This window comes from Triplophysa dalaica, chromosome 2, assembly GCF_015846415.1.
Source record: "Triplophysa dalaica isolate WHDGS20190420 chromosome 2, ASM1584641v1, whole genome shotgun sequence".
NCBI classification, from domain to species: Eukaryota; Metazoa; Chordata; class Actinopteri; order Cypriniformes; family Nemacheilidae; genus Triplophysa; species Triplophysa dalaica.
In genome coordinates, this window is record NC_079543.1 from 13044096 (window position 1) to 13067768 (window position 23673).

The 23673-nt window shown below is 36.7% G+C and overlaps 2 protein-coding genes across 2 annotated transcripts; both read right to left on the reverse strand.

Moving 5' to 3' along the window:
* Positions 1 to 1754: 1754 nt before the first annotated feature.
* Positions 1755 to 3177, reverse strand: kctd12.2 (potassium channel tetramerisation domain containing 12.2). Its single transcript, XM_056731502.1, has one exon. The coding sequence runs from the start codon at positions 3117 to 3119 to the stop codon at positions 2298 to 2300; it is 822 nt and encodes a 273-aa protein (XP_056587480.1). The 5' UTR covers positions 3120 to 3177; the 3' UTR covers positions 1755 to 2297.
* A 13773-nt stretch (positions 3178 to 16950) lies between these two features.
* slc5a7a (solute carrier family 5 member 7a) lies at positions 16951 to 22543 on the reverse strand. The gene is made up of 8 exons (XM_056734802.1): positions 22360 to 22543; positions 21379 to 21492; positions 21097 to 21252; positions 20793 to 20941; positions 20300 to 20449; positions 19845 to 19998; positions 18331 to 18548; positions 16951 to 18067 (listed from the first exon to the last, which is right to left on the reverse strand). The coding sequence occupies exons 1-8, from the start codon at positions 22541 to 22543 to the stop codon at positions 17414 to 17416; spliced, it is 1779 nt and encodes a 592-aa protein (XP_056590780.1). The 3' UTR covers positions 16951 to 17413.
* Between the last annotated feature and the right edge of the window lie 1130 nt (positions 22544 to 23673).

The following is a 23673-nucleotide window of genomic DNA, read 5'->3' on the forward strand; positions in this document are numbered from 1 at the left end:
ATAAGAGCTCGACGCTGACATATTTAAAAAACTCTGGAAATGAGTTTGGTAGCATCCGTTGACTATAATTTGTCTTGCAATTCTGCTTCAGTTTAGCACTGAATGTGGGCAGTACCTTGCGCCTATTTGAAAGGTGCAGTGTGCAGTCAATTTCTAATATGCGATTATGTGTATTCTATAAGCTAAACCTATTATTCTTTTATTGAGCACACACATATACTAGAACCAAATGCATTGGTTACCTGGGCTGTATGTGAAATCTATTACTGATTTACAAGACTTGATAATGATCCATTTTTACTGTAGTCACAATAGAGGGAAGAACTTTTGAGTGTTTTGAGGAACAGATCAAATGTCATGACATTGCGTCATTGTGTAGGTGGAATGCATCAATAAGGAACCAAGAATTAAGCTTGTGAAAACAGTTAGCCATGCTGTTGCATGCAGCAGCCTTTGAACTGTGTTGTTTTTAACTAAAGCATATTAACTCCTGTGATACCATCAATGACAGTTAATATTTTGAAAGACAAGGTTGCAGCTTTTTGGGTTTTAAATTCACCATGACACAAGGATTTGATTCACTTTATATCTCAAAGCTTATTATTGTTTCATTGAAGTTTGGTGATTTTTATATCCTGTAACTCAATTGTTGTGTTACATTCTTATCAACATTATTGTGTTTAAAGGGATAGTTTACCCCAAACATTGTTTTTGTCACAGATTCCTCAAAACTCTGTATGCATTGCTTTGTTTTGACAAACACAAAGAAAGATATTTGGAAGAATGTCTGTAACCAAATAGATCTTCATTGACTATTTAATTTAATTTAATTAATTTTTTTATTTTCCCTACTATGGCAGTAAATGGGCGATGAGATCTGATGGTTTACTGATATTCATCCAAATGTATTACTTTGTGTTTAGCAGTACAACATATGTTCATATGTAATGTATAAAGGTTTGGAACAATCTTAGGGCGAGTAAATGATGACAGAATTTTAAGTTTTGGGTGAACTATCCCGCTAACAAATTTATTCACAAATGTATTATCTGTCTCTCCTATTCCTTTTCATTAGGACTGCCGCATGTATTGTGTTTGCAAAAAAGTGAGACATTCTGTCTTTTTGCTGCTCATCTGCCTTCTCTCTTGGTACAACTTCCTCTGGATAAAGAGAATTTATATGTTGCTGTCCTTGTGTTATTGACACTCTCAAGGTGGTCCAGTATTTTAGTCATACTGTAAACAACCTAACAGTTGTACAACTTCAATTATGTTTCTTTTTGTAAACATCTGATATTTGCATTTATGTTATGGTATCTGCTTAAAATATGAAGTGAAAGCATCTTTAATGGCCTTTGTGCTTTGTGTTAGTGCAGACACTCAAAGAACTGCTATCAGAGACAAGTCTAGTTCCTGTTCTCTGTCTCCTAATACCCCATCTGTTTCCTCAGGCCAGACAACGTTTCTTCTTCAGTCACATTCACATCTCCTTTCTGAGTCCCTGCCCACTACCTCAACTTTTGGAGTAACACCAAAACACTCTCTGCAAGAGCATACGGCAGTTTCTATGCTTTTTTAAAAGTTGTAGTGCTTTTTGACAGAACATGACCTGGGGTTAAAGAAAGTACACCACAACCTAGCAAGTTTCTGGATAATTTCACACTGTAGGCACGCTTTTTTTTCTTTGTACTATATTTAAGACTGCAGTATGTGTGAAGCAAAACGTCTTGTTATTCAGAGTCCCAAAGCAAGCATGTCTTTCATAATTAGTTTATTCTGTGTAAAGCCAGCAGATATCTTGGCTAAGATTAAAAGGTTTGGTACATAAGAGTGCAAATACAGAAAACAAAGTATTCTCTATTGGGAAAGTTCAAGGTCTCTGTAAAAGCAGGAGGGGTGTAGTAGATATTTGTCATGGAACAGACTGCTTGAGGATGTTGCTTTAGCATGTGCTCTTAATAAAACTGTGAGGATGGTAATCTCATATCATCTGATGACAAGTACTAAATTCACGAATGCCAAGGAGCATAACCGATTTTGTCTCATTGTACGTTTGTGCTTTCTCACACTCTTTTAGCTGGACGCCATTCGTTGCCACCAATGGCTTGTAAAGACATTTGCATTCTAGCAAACATACAACATATCAGCTTATTGTTAAATCGTTACTTACAAAATACGCACAAAACTTATCCCTAATCAGTCATGTTGCACTTTCGTAGTGCGTAAAGAACGGATGGAAGATGCGTGTCCAAGAAGTGATTTAAAAGTAACAAAAAGATTCACGATGTGATTCCACTTTACCCCCTGCAAAACACATACTCGGTGTAACTCGTCCAGATTTTGTCCTCGCTGGGGTCGCTGCTCGCGTACGCGCAGGTGCCAGTGGAGCTGCACGCAACCATGTGGAAGCCCATCTCCTCCAGCCTGTCAAAGGCTTGCTCCAGGAAATTATATTTCAGGTAATACCGAGATGTGTACCTCTCCGGGGGTCTGTCGGGGTCCCTGCTCTCGTTCAGAGTATCGCCGAAAACTTCTTTTGCAAGAGACGTTTTGCCGCACACGGTGATCCTCGCCACCCGTCGAAATTTTGCATCCTGTTGGATGTCTCGTCCTATGGTGTAGGACCCCCTGTACCCGACGGTTATGTAGCCGGTTTTTCTCACATCCAGTAACGGAGAGCGAGGGCCAGGACTGGTGATCGTGGTGCCTGCGAGCGCGCCGGAGAGCGCAGCCTCCTCCGGGTCACTCTGGCACACCTCCTCGCTGACTGAGTTCTCCTTACTGACCGCAGGTTTCAGGCGTCTTGCCAGCTCCTGAAGTTGGAAGTATTCTGCCTCCTTTAGTAGGCTCGCCTTCTCTTTAAAGTAATCGGGCAACACCAGAGTCTGGTCTCGCAAGTAATCCAAAACATACCTGAACAGAAAGCCGTCCCTGTCCAAAAAGAAACGCCCTTTGCTGTCAGTCGTAAGTTCCGTGGGCTTTTTCTGACCGAACATGGCCCAGAGTAAAGAATTGGGCACGGAGAGTAAAGTTGAATGCCGCGTAACGTAAACTTGCCCTCCGACATTAAGCTCGATGATTTCAGGGAATGTGTCCGAGGATCCGCGACTCTTGTCCATCTTTGCACGGCTGCGCGAAACCTTCGACTCAATCGCTGAACTGAAGATGAGTGCAAAGAAATATTTCAGGTTTGTTTATGTAGGCAAAACGTGGGAGGAGGAAACTGACGGATGTTAACTCTTTACTACCACTCTGAACCACTCTGATTTGGCTACACTGTAAAACTTTGCTGTAATTTCGCAGCAGGTTTGCCAGTAATTTACTGTAAATTTGAACGTACAATTTTGTTATAAGCATAAACTTACCTAGTTTATTTATTTTTCTTTTCTGAAACAAGACTAAATATCTTGGGTCATTTTTCGTGTTATGTAAATGTATCGTTATTTAAGAAGTTTTAAATATTTTTGCAGAAAACCAGAGAAAATATTCTTAAGAAGAATGTCATTTTTTTGCAGTGTTGCTGTGCTTATGCCAGTCTCTTCTTGCTCGTTTTGAATCTCAAAAGTCATAAAGTGTATTAATTTTGATTAAGTAATTGAAAACAGTATTAAGCTAATTGGAAAGTATATTAAGCATTAATTAAATCTACAGTAAGTTACTGGAAAACCTGCTGCAAAAACTACAGTAAAGTTTAACTGTGTACGGAATAACTTAAAGTGATGATCTGAGCGGTTAAAAAAAAACATTTTAGTGTTTTTTTAGCAAATGCCATTGCTAGGGCCACTGGATTAAAGTTAAGATATTCATACATTATGAAAATTAATAGACAGGCAAGTTTGTGCAAAATATGATGATTCGTGTCATCAGCGTGATAATGTTCCACAGGGCACTGTACATGCTTGAAAGCAAAGAAAATCTTTTGTACAGGGGTAATATGGTCAATGTGATAAAATAAGCATTTGACCATAAACAAAGAACAGCATTTAGGAATTAATACATTTCTTTTCAAATTTCTTTACACTTTCTTTTTAGTAATGAATTGGATTTTTGACCTAAGGTACCAGTCTAAACATAAGATGCAGGCCTCATGAAAACAAGCCTTGGTCTCACTTGTTCTTTATTGGACAAATTATATTTTTTGGAGTACCGATATTGAATATATCTGCCATGGGATGTTCCACTGTTTGATTCCTGCTTGTCTGCCGTCGTGATATTTAGATCACAGAATGAGGTATGAAAGCGGAGCTGGAAGGGTTTGATTGGATAAAGGTGTAGGCCTACTATTCTAACAGTGTGTTTTCTTTTGCTCCATGACAGCTGGAAACAGGGTATCTTGCCAGTGAAAGTGATGTGGGAAAGGAAACTCTTGAGCTGGAGTGAATACTTTGAGCAGTCACTTATGTTCAATGCAACAAAAATAAAATATGCAGTAGTTGTGTGATAAAAATGTTTTTATGAAGCAGACAAGTAAATTCTAAATTTCCTTTCTTAAAATGTAAATATTAACTGATGCGCTAGGTCTAAATGGTTTCCTTTTCATGTTTAGTTGACTTACAATAATTTCAAATTCTATACATAAAAAACATGAAAAGGAAACCATTTAGACCTAGCGCATCAGTTAATTAAATTAGCTTTACTATCTTTAGAGAAATAAAAATCAAGAGATATATATTGTACATCCTTAAATACATTTTTTTGGAAATAATACAATAAGGCTTGCTTATATATATATATACACTATTTCTTTTCATTTTCCAGAGATGAATGCACGTTGTACATAGAATTTGCATGCATTTCCATAAAATACTCACTACATTCACTACCATTATATGTCACCCGATGCCCAACTGTACACCGTAGAGTTATCTTCCTGTTTCCATGTCCTTTATTATGATTCAGTTTTTCAATGCATTTGCAATATTTGCAAAGTCTTTATTCTGCTTATATTATTAGTTATCCTGAGGCTAGGACAAACAACCGTAAGAAACCCCACTGTGCCACAAGGTAGTGTATTGTTCAACATCTTTGGAGGAGGCAGAAAATATATTTTTTACTTTTAATTAATTATTAACCAAAATGAGAAGGTTAGTAAAGCTGATTTTGGCAAAAGTAGGCCTGCTAGGTGAGCAGAATACTAACCTTGACTTTAGCGACATCTGGCAGACAAAAGGGGTAAAAATATTTCACTACATAGTTTAAAAGTCTGTTCCAGAGGAACACGTCGAAGACTTGAAGACCTTGGTAATGTCAGCTACAGACTTTAAATATTTTTATTAAATTTCCAGTCAAGTGCATATCTGCAGCTGTATATTTGTTAACTATATGTGCACAATTGTTTTGTTTGTTTATCAGCTACTGCACACCCAATCGACCCAGCAGAGGGAGCTGTTATACCATACTTTTAAAAATAATAATATAATTAATAAAAATACATATTTATTATTTAATTTTTATTTTTATTATAAAGTGCTTTTATTTAATCATTTTTATGGCTGATGTGAATCCAATTCTCCATTCCTATTACGTTAACTGCAGGGTTGACTATAAAACTTTGTACAGTTACAAAAACACCAACAACGTTTTTCACTATAAATGTATACAAATGTACAATCTCATAAAGCCTTCTCACAAAAGTTACAGAATTAATGAATTCTGTAGATTTGCCGGTCAGTCTTTTCCCTATGAGCTAAACATTTTCTAATGCAAGATGCTGTCTGGACTCTAGAGTTTTACACATCATTGACTTCTAAACAACCCTTTTCTCAAATTTCCCAGAAGGCCTATTCAGTGTGCTGGAGTGTGGGAATAGTCCTCCATCATAAAACCACTGAGACACACTTATGACTGTGGGCAGATGGGAAACCACTTTCTTTTTCATAGGCCTATTTATGAAGCGTTTCCTTAATCTCCTTTCGCTTTAGATTTTAGACAAGACTGAAAATATAGAGATTCTGATTATTTTGCAGATTGTTCATAAACAAAACAATTGAAATGAGATGTTTCTAGCAAAAGAGCAATCAAAGAACGTCTCAAAGATCCCAAAGGCAAAGAGTAGCAAGAACAGAAAATATCATTAAAAAAAATGTACATGTGCTTTCTGGCATATGTTACTTATACATGTCATGACATGTCTAGTTCTTATACTATCTTCTTCATTTTCATTTTCTGCCAGTTTATTAGAAAAATATCTAGTTAGGAAGACGTGATTTTATTTAACAGTTTCATGGATCATGCAAAAGCAAGCAAAAACTGTGCAAGTTCACCCCCTTGTGGTTAACGTGATAAATTGTAGAATAGATGTCTATACTGTAGCTAATCCCTTTAATTTGTGTTCTTGACAGGCTTTCTATTACCAAAATGCGAACACATCATTGTTCACTTGCATAGTTCCTTCGATTTAGATTCTGGAGTTTTAAATAATCACTGAATCTAGCCTTCATCTGAAATGTATAGGATCTCACCTGAGACGAACCAAGTAGTTGTTTCATTTCATGAAGAACCTTATCAGGGGATCTGTGTGTGAGCCAAATTGATCTCATGTCACTGTCTATTAGTAAATGTCGGGCACTGTTGGGAGAATCAGATAATTGGCCATCAGCATAGGTTTATTCTATGGATATTTTTGTTCACTGGATGGTGTCCGGTAAAGTAGATTGTGCTGTCTGCACTTATATAGGTTACACTATTTGAAAGGGAAAAAGCTGTTCAGTAAGCCAGATATAATAAAAGGTCAGTTGCTTAAGTGGATGATTAAATCATCTTGAGCGTCATTATGTTTTAAATTGTAATAGTCATATAAGTTTAACAGGTTAAACTGATGGTCAGATCTTTTGACAGAATTAGTAATGAATGGATTTCAAATCTAATAATATTGAAACTTTTTTAAGAAAGTCTACCATAATATATTTTGAGACGCATACAGTAATTGGGGCAATTCATCAAATTTGGTGCAAGACTCCTGCATGGTTTGCTAATTGATTTCATTTCTCCTCATCTCATTTTTTTCTGTACAGACTGACAGTCTCATTTGTAAACATAATGATAAGTCAATGAATTACCTTCTACTACCTTCCTCTAGTGGTGTGTTTAGTCAGAGTGGTGTTCGAGATGAAAAAGTGTTCAGAGCAAAGCTGACTCAAAGACGTTAATATCCTTAAAACAATGACAAGTAAAGCGTTTTTAATTTCTATTCAATTATCTGACACTTGCCTTTAGCCTTAATATGATGTACAAAATAAAACATTATTTACAGAATGCTTGCTGTTTGTCAGCAGTGTATTGAGAGCAACAATGCAGTCAGCCCCCGATGTCCAAACTGTCTATCAAACCCTTTTGTCAGGTGACACATTGGACCGTGGGCTGAATTTTAATGTAACTCTTTGCCCTGATATACCAACATGTCAGTTTTTTTCTCCGCTCGTCACGGTTTGTTTTCTCAGTCAAAACCCCTGTCATTTAAATGCAAAAATCCCATAAATGTGTTTGTGAGTTTCCCGTCTAGCGTTGTCATGCATAAGCAATCACTTGATGGTGTGTTTTTTGTTTTTCAGTGTTTAAAAGGGATAGTTCACCCAAAAAAGGAAAATTCTGTCACCATTTACTCACCCTCAAGTTGTTCGGATGGACACAAAAATGACATTTGTAAGAATGTTAGCAATTTTCAGTTCTGAGACATCATTGACTACCATAGAAGAAAAAAAATTGTACATTTGTTTTTCTGTTGAATACAAAATATAATTGTTTACAAAATATATTTGGATTATGATTATTAATTTGTGACTATTCTATTCTATTCTATTCTATTCATTCCAGTCTGGAAGCTCACAACCCTTAAAATGCAAAGAAGGGCTCAGCTGGACTGATTTTACTGCCACTATAGAAATATGTTCTGCACGCCAGTGGTTGTATAAAATGTCAGCCTTATATTCTGTCCCCATAAACCAGAGGGCAGCATTGATCAGCAGTACATGTTTGTCAAATCAAACCTCCTTTCGAGGATGGATTCAAAGATTCAGGCATCATATAGAGAAAATATAGTTCTCTACAGCCTTTTGAATTATGAGTCCCTCAGTCCTGTTGTTCAGTCTCTGACAATAAATTCAGCCTTTCAGTTGCCAGCTTGAAATCATATTGACCTTCAACCTTTGAGAAAAGAGCCTCTTCCCCTGATGTCTGCCATTTTGAGGTGCCTGTTAATTTTAGCATATAGCTTCTCAGTCCATTAGAACGGGGCAGAATGCAGTTCTGCTGTGTGTAACTGGAGACATATGAAAGTCTAATCAGTCTTGACATTTCCAGTTCTTTATCTGTCTTTCCTGCATCTCTTCTATCTGTCTGCTGCTGTGGGGTGGGGGTAAATGAGTCCCCATTAAATCAATAGGGTGTGTGTGTGTTTGTTCGTTGGATGGGTAAAGTTATATGTGTTTTGAAGCCTACTGCTCATATGCTCAGGTTTAATTTTAGTATTAGGCTATAGGTGGATTGAGAATGTATATATAGAACTGTAGTGTTTAACAACTGTAAAAGATCCCAATCAACCAATATAAGGTTTGTGCCACAGCTGCCCTTAACTAACAGTATTGGTGATTACAAAAATATTTTTTTATGTTTATGTGGTGATTCCACTATTTATAAGCTATTTAGTCACAGCAGAATTTCTAGTGCTAAATACACTGTAAAAAATTGCTGTTAAAAAACGGGCAATTTCCAACAGTTAAATACTGTTATAACAATAGACAGTTTAATCCTGTTGTTTAACAGATCAAGGCCCATAGATTAATCCCTTTCTGTAAATTTGCAGCATTTAACTGTACAGTTGTTGTCGCCTGAAATAAAACAGTCTTACGCTGTGAAAAGCAACATGTTGTGGTATTGATTTTTAAAACATCCCACTTTTTTAAATCAGCGGGGCAATCACGTCATAGGTCGTCTCTTCCCAGATAGCAACAAATTCTGTCTTGATTCTGGCATTTTTTTATGCTTTTTCTCACAGTCTTTGTGTCTGTTCAGCCAGAAGCTACATCCTGGTTTGAGTTCGGCTTGCCATAAAAAGGGCGTAGTTCAGTTAAGATTTTGGTTGGTTTTGGTTAGACACAAAGTTAAAAGCAAAAAAACTGCCAATAATGATATCTAATAATATGATACTAGTATTACCATCATGAAAACCCTTAGCAGGAACCACTGGAACCACTGCTGTCAGTGCTTTACTGTAAATTTAAGGGGACATTTTGTACAGTGTATTATTATGAGTATTCAAATTTACTGTTTTACAAGAAAGGCAGAAAAAAATATAAAGCACCTTATGTTTTTCATCTGCCTAATTACAGCCAGTAACAACAGAGACTTTGAAAAAGAAGCTATATAAAACATGTTATCTATAGGCCAATGAAAGACATTCAAAATATTTGTACAAAGTTATTTGGGTTATTACAGGTATGTGTGAAATACCCTTTATACACTCTTAAAAAGAAAGGTGATTAAAAGGTTCTTCACAGCAATGCCATAGAAGAACCATCTCTTTCTTACTTTTTTATAATCCGAAAAACCTTTTGTTTGCCATAAAGAACCTTTTGTGAAAGATGTTCAGATGTTAAAGGTTCTTTATGGAACCAAAATGCTGCATTAATAACCGTTTGAAGCACATTTTTTAAGAGTATATAGGGTGTCAGACAAAAGCACTACATATTAAATGGAATGATAGAATCAAATTTTTCTGTTTTCAGTTACATTTCTGCAAAGAATCTGAATTTAGGCTTACACTTTATTTTACATAGCGTGTACCTATAATGCACTTATAGTGTACTTACCTAAGAAAGTATTGGGTAGTATAAGGTAACATGGTATGTTGAGTTTAGGTTTTGGTGTAGGTTTAGTACCTAGTTATTACCCAGTTATTATATTTACTGTAATAAGTACACAGTATGGGGAACAGGACCGAATTTAGACTTGTCTACTTGTAGTTTGGCACATAAATTTCTTGAGATGGTTTAAAATCTTCAAAATTGTCATAAATTCAATAACCTTTCACTCAATTTTTTTCACATGACATCAGGAAGCAGAGATTTGCCTTTTTTCTGATGCTTGGCATACATAGATTTGTTCATTTTACCATCCACTATGTGCACTATGTGACCATATTAAGACATATGTCATTTTATAATGAATATAACAGTCTGATTACAATTTACATGCTAATATACATCTTCTGACATACATTTGCAATAATAAGTGAAAATAAATGTCCTTTTTTAATTGTTTGCTTATGTACTTTCTTCTAAAATGTATTTTCTTTAAAGCTTCTGTAGAAATAATGTTGAATCTAATTGAAAAGTAACAGTATCAAAACATTTATAACACAGTATGAATTAAATGGCAAATGTGATACTTATATGATCTGTATTCAGAATAGTTCTTGAATTATACTGAAATCTTATGTATAAAGATTTATCCTCAAATAAAAATTTTTTTTTTTTTTTACAAACTTTTGCTTGTTTTCCTGTAGTACATGATAGGTGATATTTTCATACATTCCCTCCACTTTCTCTCACTGTGAGATTTAGTCACACAACATTAGCTCCCATCATTCTCCTGAGCGTTTTGACATTTAAGAGCCTAAACAGCAGACGTGAAACTGTGATTAAAATATCCACACAGAAAACTGTGGAATAAATATGTAGTTTGTTCAATACTATATCTTAACCTCAGTAACTGAATGCGTGAAAGCATTAGGCCTCTGATAGGATTATATAAGATACAGTCTATCACCTAACATAACACTAAATGTTCTTCTGTCTCTCCTTTAAATCATGCGTGAATAAAAATAGACTGGAGACAATGTATGGTGAAATTTGTTGAAACCTGTTTTATTGAGCTTTATTTGAAATGTGTTTTTCATATTCTAAACATTGCGCAAGGATCGATACTTAAGCAATTGATCAAACCCTTTATACTGTTTGACCTTTAACATGTTTGCACTGTTTGAACTCTCACCTCTCTCTCTCTTTTTCTTTGCTCTGCTTTCTTTAACCATTGTCACTGACTGTCTTTATTTCTTGGGACAATCTTAATGGTTTGGCTGTTCACCTTCTCTCAGGGTTACATCTGCACTGTTTCTTTTTTCAATCGGTGCTAATGGATCCGCTGGCTTGAGCACAGCTCAGTAAAAACCTCTACAACCCAACCCCCCCCCCACACACACACACAAAGATGCTTCCTCTGCCCTGTTAGAGTGGGCAAGCATGCCAATGAAGGGAAATAACCCTTAGGATGTTCTCTTTAAAGCATCATACCTCAATGCATCATTTCCATTATACGCTTGAAGATTTTGAATGTTGAGTTTAGAAGCACAGTAACATATTTTGTATTAGGGTTACCTGATACACAACAGCATGGTGTTTTGGATGTTGGTTCTTAAAATGGGATGCTGGTTTTCATCCATCAAGCATTTACTAGGTAGACCTCCTTGGTCATTAAGGTTAACCAGTTTTACCAGTTGCTGTGCTGCAACCAATATAAACCAGCCTGAAATGTAATTTTACTCATGACTTGAGTACACAGCAAAAATATACCTGTAAAGAAGTTGAATTCTGGCAGGGGGCGACAGAAAATAATAATAATTAGTTTTACATGTTATTTTACACACTATTTTATTTTAGTGTTAATATTAATAAATCAAGATACATTAAATTGAAAAGAAAAATAACCTAAATATTTAGTCCGGTTCTCTGAAATCAAAAATCTCTAAGGTGTCTTATGTCATTTTGCTTCTTAAGCTTATATGTCTTAATTAAAGAATTTGATATTGGACAACAAAACCAACATACTAGGAAATGCATTTTTAGTGGCCCTACAGCCCACCACTTTTCTTTTCAGTGATATTGTACAGTGTGTTGAATAGCAGCACATAGTCACTGCTTGTGGCCTTTAAGGGCTCTCTTTGTGTTTCTAGCGTAGCAATCTTAGAAGAGAATGCCAAAAGCTATACTATTGAGATGTGTGTGTGTGTGTGTGTGTGTGTATGTGTATGTGTGTGTGCATATGAACAAGAAGCAGTACAAACCCTTGCAGGACTTGTTGGGGTGAAAGAGAATTTAAATCGTGAAGATTTAAATTCATTTAAAGTTAGCAGACAGGCCAAACATAAGACAAATGTTCTGTACAATTATACTGTGACAGGTATCAATGAATCTACAGCGAACTATTTTCAATTTCAATAATGACGACCTGTATGTTTTATAACTATAAAATAAAAGTTAGCTTTCGTGTGGCTCAGTGGCGCTAGCAACGCAGAATTCATGGACTTGATCCCAGGGGATTGCACATAGTTAAAAATGTATGTACAATGCAATGTAGGTTGAAGCATTGAAACAATGAAAATGTAAAAAAATAATATAACTGATTCTATTAAAGTCCATAGCTTGACCAGATTTTTCCAGACCCAACAATGGCTATATGTGTTACATGCACAAGATATGATTTTCTAGATTGTTTTTAATGACTTGGCATGCAACAAGATACATGATTGGTTGGCGTCTAAGAGAACGTGGCACTTCAGTGTCATTTATAAAGAGTTAAACGAGTACAGGCCTTTGGTAAATCAGCCTCATTCAGCAACTAAATAGTTCTTATTGATTTGGTGTCAGATTTTGTCGCTCTGAGGCTGTACAACTATGCATTGTGGAATTGCTCCTGTCTCGTTCCTCAGTCATGTTCTGCTGGGACTGTTTTGTCTGTGTCTCAGACACTGCAATTATTTGGCCTCGCTAAAGGGGAGGAGATATAGGCCCGCTCATCTAATCTAGAGCCACTGAGATGCATTGAGACAGGTTCAGCCAGTGAGTTGTGTGTGCGTTTTTAGTCTCTCTAACTGTCCCTTTCTATCTTTCTTAGTCTGTATTTTTCCCAACCCTTTATCCTTTTGTTTATACTCGCTGTTTCTTTCTTTGTTTTCCCACCCCACCCCCTCTCGCTTGTTGGCTGCCTCCATTTTTCAATTAGATGTCCAGCAATTACATTATAGAGGCCATCACTTAAGGAACACATAAATAGTCCTGAGTCGCCCTGCTGGCTGAGAGTAAAATCGAGAGATGAGATAATACACTTTTACGTCAGACAGAAAGAGAGAGGGAGGGATGGAGAGGGAGAGAAGCAAAAGAGAGAGAGAATGAATCGGCTGTGTCATTTTTTATCATCACATTTTTCGAATAAAAGTGTCTGTTAAATGAATGAATGTGCCAATAGACCTTTTGCAGGGTTAGATGCTGTATTCAATTTGGTACACTGGAAAGTGTGGCTTTGGGTTTTAGACACAGTCCATGCAGTTCTTAATGCTAAACAGTGCAGTTTTATTGACAGTAACAGATATTTTGTACCGTTTCGGACCAGTTAGCACAATTAAAGGATTTTTTTGTGAGGTTACATAAACAGAATTACATATTGAATGATTAAAAAAATTGTCCAAAGACGAAACAACTTAAGTGGAGTACTCAAGATGAAGAAGCAGCTGGACAACAAAGAGTTCTATAATAAAAATCCTGTAATTTTTTCTGGCACTCCAGTTGCTATAATATTACTGTATTGTTTTGTAAAGTAAAATGACATGTATGTACAGTATTTTACACCAAACATTAATAACCTAAAATGAATTGCTTTATGTCTTTTCCTCAGTCTTTACATTTGTGTAAAATTACATTTATGCTGACAAAGTGTTTCATATTCTCTAAATTTCAGATACTCCAAGAAATCAGTTGACAGTAAAAATGATCTTATTGTGTATTGCTTAAGGGCTTGTGAAATAACGACTGGTTTCAATTGTTGGTGTTTAACCCATGTATGAGGATGCCTTGGAAGGATCTCAGAGAACTGCTCAGAACACTTACTGAACATGACTGATGGAGGAAGTGTAAGTCAATAAAGTAATCCCTGAGGGGTAATAGACTTTAATGCCTGTACACCTCCTCTGGGTCCTTTATATTCATAGCCATTCTTTCAGATATTGATCCTTCAAACAATCACACACATGCTTCTGGCTTGTGGACATCAACCTGTTAGAATATACTGTATCTAAAGGTATGAGACAATTGACAGAGAATATTAGAATGTTGATGATCGAGACACTAAAAGATAACCCAAATATTTATTGTATTGGTGCAAAATATTGCAAACAGAACAAAGAACATATGCCTCTGTCCCGCTGACAGACAGACAGTCTGAGACGTGCCCTCAGGGTAGGCTGCTCCAGTGACCCAGTGTCTCAGGGTTTCCTTTCGCTACATATGACTATGCTGTCTGAAATGAAAGAGACAGCGAAAGAGTGAAACAGTGGGCTAATTTGGTCTCAGAAAGAGGATGTGCTCAAACAAAACAGAATAATATTTCAATAATTCAGAAAATATTTACAGTAAAGTGATGTTGTTTTACATTAATACTAACAATCTCAGTATATAAATGAATGAATTTTAATTTTAAATATTTGAAAAGGAAACTGCAAAAATTCTTCCTTAAAGGGATAGTTCACCCAAAAGTAAAAACATTACTTATTCACCCTCATGTTGGATTCTGTATACACACTCTCACTCTGAATTATGTATTAATTGCTTGTGTTCCTTGAAAAATAGCCATATGGGTTTGAAAGAATGACAGGACAAAATTTATCGACAGAATAAAGTTTATTCCTTTCACATTCAGGATTTAACCATATATTTGTTTACATAAGCTTTTCAAAGTAAAACATCTTTTGATATTCCACTGCCCCTGTCTCTCATCTTTTCCATTACATTATACCTACCGTCTTCTGGTCAGGCCTTAAACTATATTTCCCAGCATCCCCAATTATTCACCCAGGTTTAATGAGGGACAATCTAATTACACCTGCCTCCTTCTATAGAGAGATGATTCCTTGACAGATACATGAAGACTCTGCCATTAAAGAGAGGTACAGAGGAGGCTGCAGAGGAGGTGTGGCTTGTAGCCACTTAAGAGAATTGAAACAACTCTGCAAAAAGGAAAAATGCAATATTGTAAAGAATGTAAAGGTCTATTAAATGTTTTTGTTTTAGGATTTTTATTCTTGTTTTTTTAATCACCAGTAATAAAATTACTACTCGGAATGAACACAGTAAAAGGCTGTTTAAAGCGTCTGTTTAGATGACATTTGTGATGTACAACACTGGGAAAGAAATAATACAAATAAATAATGATTTGTGTGAATATAAGCGTTCAAATCAAAAGCCAGCAAGCCTCCGTCAGGCTACACTCGCCATTCTTGTTGGAAATTTGATCGATTGGATCATGAGAAGACAAATGTCCCTCACTTAGGCTGATTCAATTAGATGAACCATATTTCAGCTGAGATTCCTGAACCTCAAGCATTTCATTACTGATCTGAGGGGAGACGTGATCTCCAAGACTACCTACATATGAAAGCTTGTAATTTGAAAACGAATATAACAGACGTCATTCATATATTCCAATGGCGTTTAACACAGAAAGACCAGCAAATTTAGATGGCCATGTACATCTGGAGAGAACTCATTGATAACTTTATGAGGTATTTTAATTGTATTCTTTGTAAGGGAAAAGGCGATGAGTTATTTCCAGACGCTACCGTCGCTGCCGTCAAACCATCTTATTTGAAAGGATAAAAATGGCTCGTCTTTTGGCAACGCTAGAGTCCAACCCCCCATTACAGTGATTATTAATCACCACAAGTGCTCTTTGCTGTTCTTTTGTGAATGGGATCATTGGCATAACCAGCCTCCGAGATGTAATGGGATTAAATTTTGGACAGCAAGGACAAGATGGAGGACAAACTTGGGTGGGGCAACAACAGCGTCATCGTCCAGCCCCAGGACACTGACGCAGTGGAAGGAAAAGACGCATAAAAGACCCAGCCCAACCCCCCGCTTGTACTTCTTTTCTCTTTATTCACCGGACTACTCCTGCCCCGCCCTGTAAAACCAGCAAAGCACTTAGCCTAATGTGAATAACGTACTGCCTATTTTTAGTATACCATCTTTTAACGTTGACATTGAAGTTGAAGAGAGTTAACGTCATAAATTGTCACGTTTTCTGACATGTGTTATTTATCATAACTACCAGCAGGCCCAACAGCAGTCTGACGACTAAAGTGAATGTGTTTAGAACGAATTGGCCTCAAATGTTTTTGTCGAGCAACGTTTACAAACGTTACAAACGCAAACTTTACATTAGCCGTATAGGGAACATGTAACCACACATTTCTCTGTAGAGAATTATATGTTAATAATAAACAACTGCAAACTGTTAAACAATAAAATTTATTATCTTTGAATAATCCTGTGTTTAATCTGTTTTAGGCCACAATTAATGAATAAATATAGATTTATATTGCTGGTTCCAACCAAGCCAAATAAATATATGAGCACAGTAAAGTCACACTTTACATCTATTGGACAGTTATATACATTGGAATATAAACATACTCACTACACAAAATTCAGTTTTGTGAAAGCCAACAAAATAACAAAGCAACTGAATCACCCTGGAACCAGATACAATGATTTTTCTAAGACATATATATATATGACTTTGCAAAACACAGAAATAACACAGCTCACACCCCGGAGGTCTTACACGTGGTAAATCGTTTGCAGCTACATTCATATTCAAGTACAACAACGTGACGAACTGTATTTGCATATGTCCAATCACCTCCATATAATCAATGTAGCTAGTTAAGGCGTATATTTTCTCCACGTTCCTTGTTTTCCTGTTCATCTTAATATTGCACTATAAATATGAAAATTTCCATGTGTGTCACAGTTAAAGGTATTTTGTAGATGGGAAGCACATCACTTGTTATATTGACATATTTATGGAACAGCTTATAATTGTTGAGCTTCATTTGATTTCTATGACAGTAAGATAATCTGCACTAATATCTACCATGGGATTCTGACACACGTAATGGCATAACACATGAACTTACACCTACTATTTATTCAATATCTATGATCGCATATATTGTAGTCATTGTTATGTTTTTTATCTGGACTTAACTGTATCCAGGTTGAAGAAAAAGATTATTCATTGTTATCTGGCTCTTATCACAGCATCTAAACATTTTTAAAAGGGAAAGGAAAGTCACTCCGGTTTTGTACATACCAATATGAGTCGAAGAGCCTCTCAGGGAAAGAAACACCAGCAAGTTTTTTCCTACTTTACCCAAACCACCAAAATCACTGCTGTTGTATTCACTGTTCCATTTCATAGCCCATTCTCCTCTGAAAGCAGTGACAGAAATTCCAGTCATGGGGCGTAAAATTAACAGATAATGTAATGTCTGCCGAAGATATCTTGACTAATAAAGGAAAAACACTATTCTTCACATTATGAAAGAGAGATGCCCCGTGGAGATTGTTCTCTGGTTTGGCCTCTACTCGTTTTCGTGACTTGGTGATTCTGGACTGGAGTCATCTTCTTCAGTCAAGGTTTCTTTCCTAGAGAAGGCTGCAGCTAAAGTGACACTTAGCCTTGGTTTGACAGGGGCCATTTCATTCAGCCCAATGATGTTCCTGTTTACCAGTGTGGTCTTGTCCATTATCTCAGCACTGTGCTTGGCCACCACTGCATCCAAGAAATCATATTTTGCTGACAAAGTGCCGCTCTCGAATAGGTACTTAAACAGGTAAGAAAAGGCCACGTTGCTTAGGAATGAGGCCAGCATGGAAATGGTCTTAAAGGGAAACCTCTGCATCACTAGGTATTCCACTTCGTGGGTAACGTGGTGAACCTTTTCCTCAATGGTCCATCCAGGGTAGTAGATAAATGGAGGCAGTTTGAGATAAGGTTCCCCTCCGCCAATGCGCAGGATCAACCCAAATATGTATCCAGCTATGGAGCCGTAAGTGTTGGTGCCACGGACAAAGAGAACGCTAATAAGTTGGGGGAAGATGATGACATAGACCAGATCAGAGCTCAGGTACCATAAACCATAAACGGTCCCAGTCAGAAGAGCCATGGCTGTCGCAAGAGCTCCAAACACAAAAATAGTGATCCGCATGACCCACACAATCTCACGGTCGGAAGCCTGAAGGAAATCAGCAGGAAAATGTGTAAGAAACCAAAATGTGGGAAATTGATTCATAAGTACTAAGGGTTTCTGGTTTTATTAAAGGAATTTGGCTTTTTAGAAAGTTTATTGCAATTGACTGTTTTACAATATGCTGATACCAAAATTTAATATCATCTGAAATATCCATTATATTATCTACATATACAGTATATGCAACTCTTATTTTCACCCAAGTCATTTTCCATGGATGTTTATTGACGTCTGTATCAAACTCTCACCGTTTGGCGGAAAGCAAGCTGGTAGATGTTCCTAGCGAACATAGAGCTGGCCGATAGGATGGATGAGTCAGCTGATGACATCACTGCAGCAGAAACTGCCCCCAGACCAAAAAAGGATATATAGCTTGGACACAGGTGCTGTAACACGATTGGTAAGATCATGTCAGACTGGTCCTTTTGCATTGGAGGAATTGGTCCGTAGGACGTCTGATTCCAGTCTGTAGAGAAGAACACACTTACTATACACTCTGAAAAACTATACAATCTAAAATCTAAGATAGTAATTATTGATAACATTCAATTATACATTCTTTTTACATGCAATCCAAAAGCAACAAGTCTGTGCTTGATTGGGGTAATAAGTGACTGACTGTGTCTTTGATGCTGTGAGGCTGTTGATTAAATCTGGTTGCTGTATGCCTCCCTCAGATGTAATATTTACAGGTTTCACTTCGTTAAACGGATAATCTGTCAATAATGTATGAGCGAGACCAGCTGTTGTTATTTACTAGTTTCTTTAGTGATCTGAAGGGAACATGGTTTCCACCCGGGGCTGATACAGCCTTTGGAACAGCTACCAGAACACACCATAGCGAATCAAACAGTTGCCCCAATAAAGAGAAAGCCACAGTGATTAGATAATTAAAATTACTGTAAGTATTCATGTGCTCGACGGGAAAATCTGTTTAAAGGCTTTAGGACACATTTAAAAAAATTCTTATCACAGGTGCACATTTATGATTTGACTGAGCGGTAAATAAAGAATAAAGTTCATGTTTAGGAGCAGATTATTAGCGGGTTTAAGGTTCAATGTTGAAGCCGAAGCAGAAAAGGCAGAAAGAACACATTTTACTACAAGAGCTGAACAGAACTTGTCTCTCATTTGAATCGAGGTCATAAAAAGTCAATATTGGAATACTGGAAAATAGAATTGAAAAGAAATAAACAGAAGTCATGAATTTGCATTTTACAATTTATATATTAAAATGTATTCACATACATAACTTTTGGGGTATTCCCAGAAATTAAAGTTTATTAAACTTCTCTCTTTGAGGACAGTCACAACAAGCAGCTACTGTACATGTATGGCGGAAGACATATGTCTTTAAAATCTCTAGCTGTGGTTACAATAAAATAACATATTTTCAACCCACAAATAAACCTGATACTCATTGTACCGTAAATGTTAGCTTAAATTACGCCTAAAAATACATTTTCAGGTTCTTCAAGCTATTGTGCAAAGGCTGGCAAGATTGTCACAACAACTGGTACAGAGCTCTTACCCAAGAGACGTTTTATGGTCTTACAAACCATTGGAAGTCTATCACTTGAGTGTTGCATTTTTCTCCATTCATAGTGATAGAACAGTGGAATCTTGTTAGCTAATAATGTCTATTATTTTGTAAACATTCATCTTATGTACCAGAGGAAATAATTTAATATCCTACAATGCCAAATCAACCAGCAAAATCTGATTAAAAAATAATAAAGTGAATGAAAGTCTGTCAATTTACCTGTGGATGCCCCAATAGCTCCAATAAGAACGGAGGGAATAGCCATGATGATGCAACCGAAAGCAGCCAGGAAAGAGAGAACTTGAGCATAGGTAGCTGAAGAGGCAGAAAGAACCCGTTGAAAATACACCTGCCAGGGAATCCCCCCCAACATCTAGAAACAGAAAGGTCAATGTGAATATACAGACATGATACTAACATTTAACTCTACATATTTACTAATATGAACATCAAATGCTAACATCAGGATAAGAGTGACATGGTTGTGGCAGTATTACTGGATACATCTTATTTACACCCAACATCTCTTATATTTGGCTTTACTTCCTATGAATGATTGCATTGTTCAATTAAGTGAGAAATTAGGTTTGGCCCTCTGGAATGGACAATCTTATCTTTGCCAAATCCGTTTCTGACTCTCCAACCAATCATGCAACAGGGAGATGTCCACTCACCAGAAGACAGAAGTTGTCAGCCCACATCCATTTGTCATTGTTTTCTATCTTCCCAAGCCACGCAGTCTGATTAGCAAAGAGCTGCTTCACTGCTGTCACTCCGATGTCAGACACCGCAGGGTTCGAGAGAGCAAAAGGAACACTCACCCACTGAAGAAAGAACACATTCTCCTTTATTGTTTATTGTTATTTTAGTATTATCTTTTGTTCTTTAGTCAATTGTATTTTTTTATTTTACAATTAACAGAGATGTTTAAAACATGATTTTAAAATAAAAATGTAAAATACATTTTCATTCATTTATATACCAATGCATATATTTTTTTTATCTCTTGTTTATTTCATTTATGTGTGGCTGATTAGCTGTTGCTGTCAAACTTGAGATCAGACAGGCACCCTGTTCACAGAGCAGCTGAGGACATGCAGGTATGAATTAAGAGGGAAATGATGTCATTGCATCAATAACTTAACTTGTGTCTCTGAACCCACTTACCAGTCCTATAAAGATACAGAAGAGCTGGACAACATCAGTGTAGGCAACTGAGTAGAGACCTCCAACCAGCGTGTAGAAAATGGCAATAAGAGCCGAAATGACCACAGACATATTGATGTCGATGTCAATGATTACACTCAGTGTAGCACCTGTGATACACAGCCAAAAATAATTGAATTCTTTAATTAATTAAGTTTAATTTAAAAAATGGGTTTATTATTGAAAATACATACAGGACAAGTAAAAGTTTCACATTTAAACTTCTATCTATCGACAGCATCCCTTTCCTCCTTGTTTTTCTTACCAAGGGCAGATAAGATGGCGGCTGACCAGAATATTTCCCCCATTAGCGCAGGGATGAACAGCAGACCTCCCATCCTTTTGCCGTACAGTTGCTGGAAGGGGTCAAGCATGGTAACGTAACCCCGGGAGCGCATGGGTTTGGCAAAGAAAAGGCCACCTTCATGAAAAATGAAATGTATATATTTCCCAGTTCTTACAGTGTACTAGTATTTCATGTTAGGTTTTTCAAGAACCATGTTGATTTATTTCACCTTTGTTAAAGTAATATTCATATTCAACCTACCCAAAACAAGGCTGAGCGCGTATCCAAAGGGAGCCTGAGCCCATGCCAAGCCGTACCCGGGAAGATACACATACTCTGCTGTGCCATTAATATAACCACCTCCGACCCAAGTTGCTACAATTAAAGAAATACAGCTGATATTGTTGTTCTTTCGATTGAGTGTGAATGTTCACAAAGTGGACACTGTATTAAAGGGATACTTCACTCAAAAATGTCAATTCTGTCATCATTTACGCACCTTCAGTTGTTCCAAATCTGAATAAATTTCTTTGTTTTAATGAACACAGAGGAAAATTTTGGGAAGAATGCTTATAATCAGACAGATTTTGGCCCCCGTTGACTACCACGGATGGAAAAAATACAATGGTTGTCAAAAGTGTCCCAGTGCTGTCCTACATTCTTCAAAATGTATTCCTTTGTGTTCAACAAACGATTAAGTAATTGTTCTTTCTGTGGGAGTCAATATGGGGCCATATCTGTTTGGTTTTAAGCATTCTTCCAGATTTGTGTGTCTGAGTTCATCAGAGCAAAGAAATTCATTCCGATTTGAAACAACTCGAAGGTGAGTAGATGATGTCAGAATTCTCCTATTTGTGTGAAGTATCCCTTCAATAAAACACAGCATAAAATAATTGGGACACGCATTATAAACCAAATGACAACTCTGTCATCAGATTTTTATTTTTTTATTTTTCTAATTTAATAGAACGAATTAACTTTCCTAATTAGTAGATACATATTAATTCTAACTCCAAATCTTTGCACAATCGTCTATGTAAAACTACTTTCTCTATCTTTCCTACTTTGTACGTCTACTTTAGTCAATAACACCTCGTCATGAGTAAACTTTTGCTAATACAGACCATTTTATATTTTTTATGTTGACTAGCTGCATCCAATAAAAACATATAACTTATACTATGGGCTGAAACCTGTTTTCATATCACGAACACATCATTTTCGTTCTCCAGTGAAACTCACCGGTCATTGTAAACGCGCCAACAAATAATCCAATATCCCTTCCGCCGACCATTATGGTCTCGCTTCGATCGATTCCCTCCGACACGCCAGAATTCTTGTTCTTCCATGCTGCCCAAATTCCCACAAAAAGAATCAGCAGGTAGAAGATGACAATCGCCACCAGCCCCTCCACATGGATTTGCATCTTCTCTCTGCTAAAGTCGATGTATCTCTAAGGATCCGAAATTCATTGAGACCTACAATTTATAGAAAAATACATAAAGTTACGCAATTAAAAAAACAGGTTTTAAACAGTTAAAGCACTAGTTAATTCTCTAAAGATGATGCATAGTTCCATTTTGGACCAGAGACGTAAACTGGTGGGCTATTTTTAAAAATGTTTTAAATTTCACGCTCTATAATTACAGAGTTAACATTTCTTACTTAGGCTATCTAATGTAAACAATAAAAACAACAACTTGATCGTTCAAAATAATAAGAAAAGTGACTTACCTTGGTAAATAAGCCGGACGCAAAACTGCCACCAACACTACAATGAGCCTCAGATGAGGAGCGGAACCACACATTTCAGAGTGAGCCAAAGTTACAGTGAATCTTATAAGAGCGGGTTTCGTCAGAGGCTTGATGAACGTCAGAGAGATGTGAATGGGGGCTATTTATGAATAAAGATGTCAGATCGTGCAAACGAGCCGCGCGTCATTGGAGGTTATAAAGTCAAATGCAAATATGGAGACGGGGGAAAACAGCTGTAAATCAAGAGAAGTCCAATGTGCCGGTTCAATTGGAGTTTTACTTGAGGAAAATTTATGATAGTCACAGTCCATATGAGCCTATGTAAACGCTGATAAATCAATTTCGGTCTCGGGCAGCAGCAGCAGCAGCAGAGAAGCAGCAGGTGCGGGTACTGTCCATGGTGCTGAGAATCAAACAAGCAAGACAACTGTCAAAAGGGTCTTTTCTTAGACCCCACCCAAACGCGCTCATTTAATTTCGGTGCATTAAAGTCACGTAAAAAAGTGATGTACCTGGAAAGCCAACAGAACTAAGATGCTTATTTATGGAATAATAAGGCAATAAATAGACTGGAAAATGATATTTAGAAAACCATAGATGATTGCTGCAAACCCTTAAAGAGCGTTGAAGCTCTATTACAGAGACTAGACAGGTTTTGCCCAGATAGATTTCAGCTGGACATTTGAATAACAGGAAAGAAACTCTAGCACTTACGATTTTGGGAGTATAATTGCGCTATAGGCAAGTTTGACATTTATGTTCCTATAAAACAGCATATTCGTATATGTAGAAATAATCTTA

Coding starts and splice junctions, on each gene's coding strand:
- kctd12.2 (XM_056731502.1), bottom strand. CDS start 3,119: ATGGACAAGAGTCGCGGATCCTCGGACACATTCCCTGAAATCATCGAG.
- slc5a7a (XM_056734802.1), bottom strand. CDS start 22,543: ATGCAAATCCATGTGGAGGGGCTGGTGGCGATTGTCATCTTCTACCTG. Junction 21,493..22,359: donor TGGCGCGTTTACAATGACCG/GTGAGTTTCACT, acceptor CTTTAATTGTAG/CAACTTGGGTCGGAGGTGGT. Junction 20,450..20,792: donor TCTGTATCTTTATAGGACTG/GTAAGTGGGTTC, acceptor TTCTTTCTTCAG/TGGGTGAGTGTTCCTTTTGC.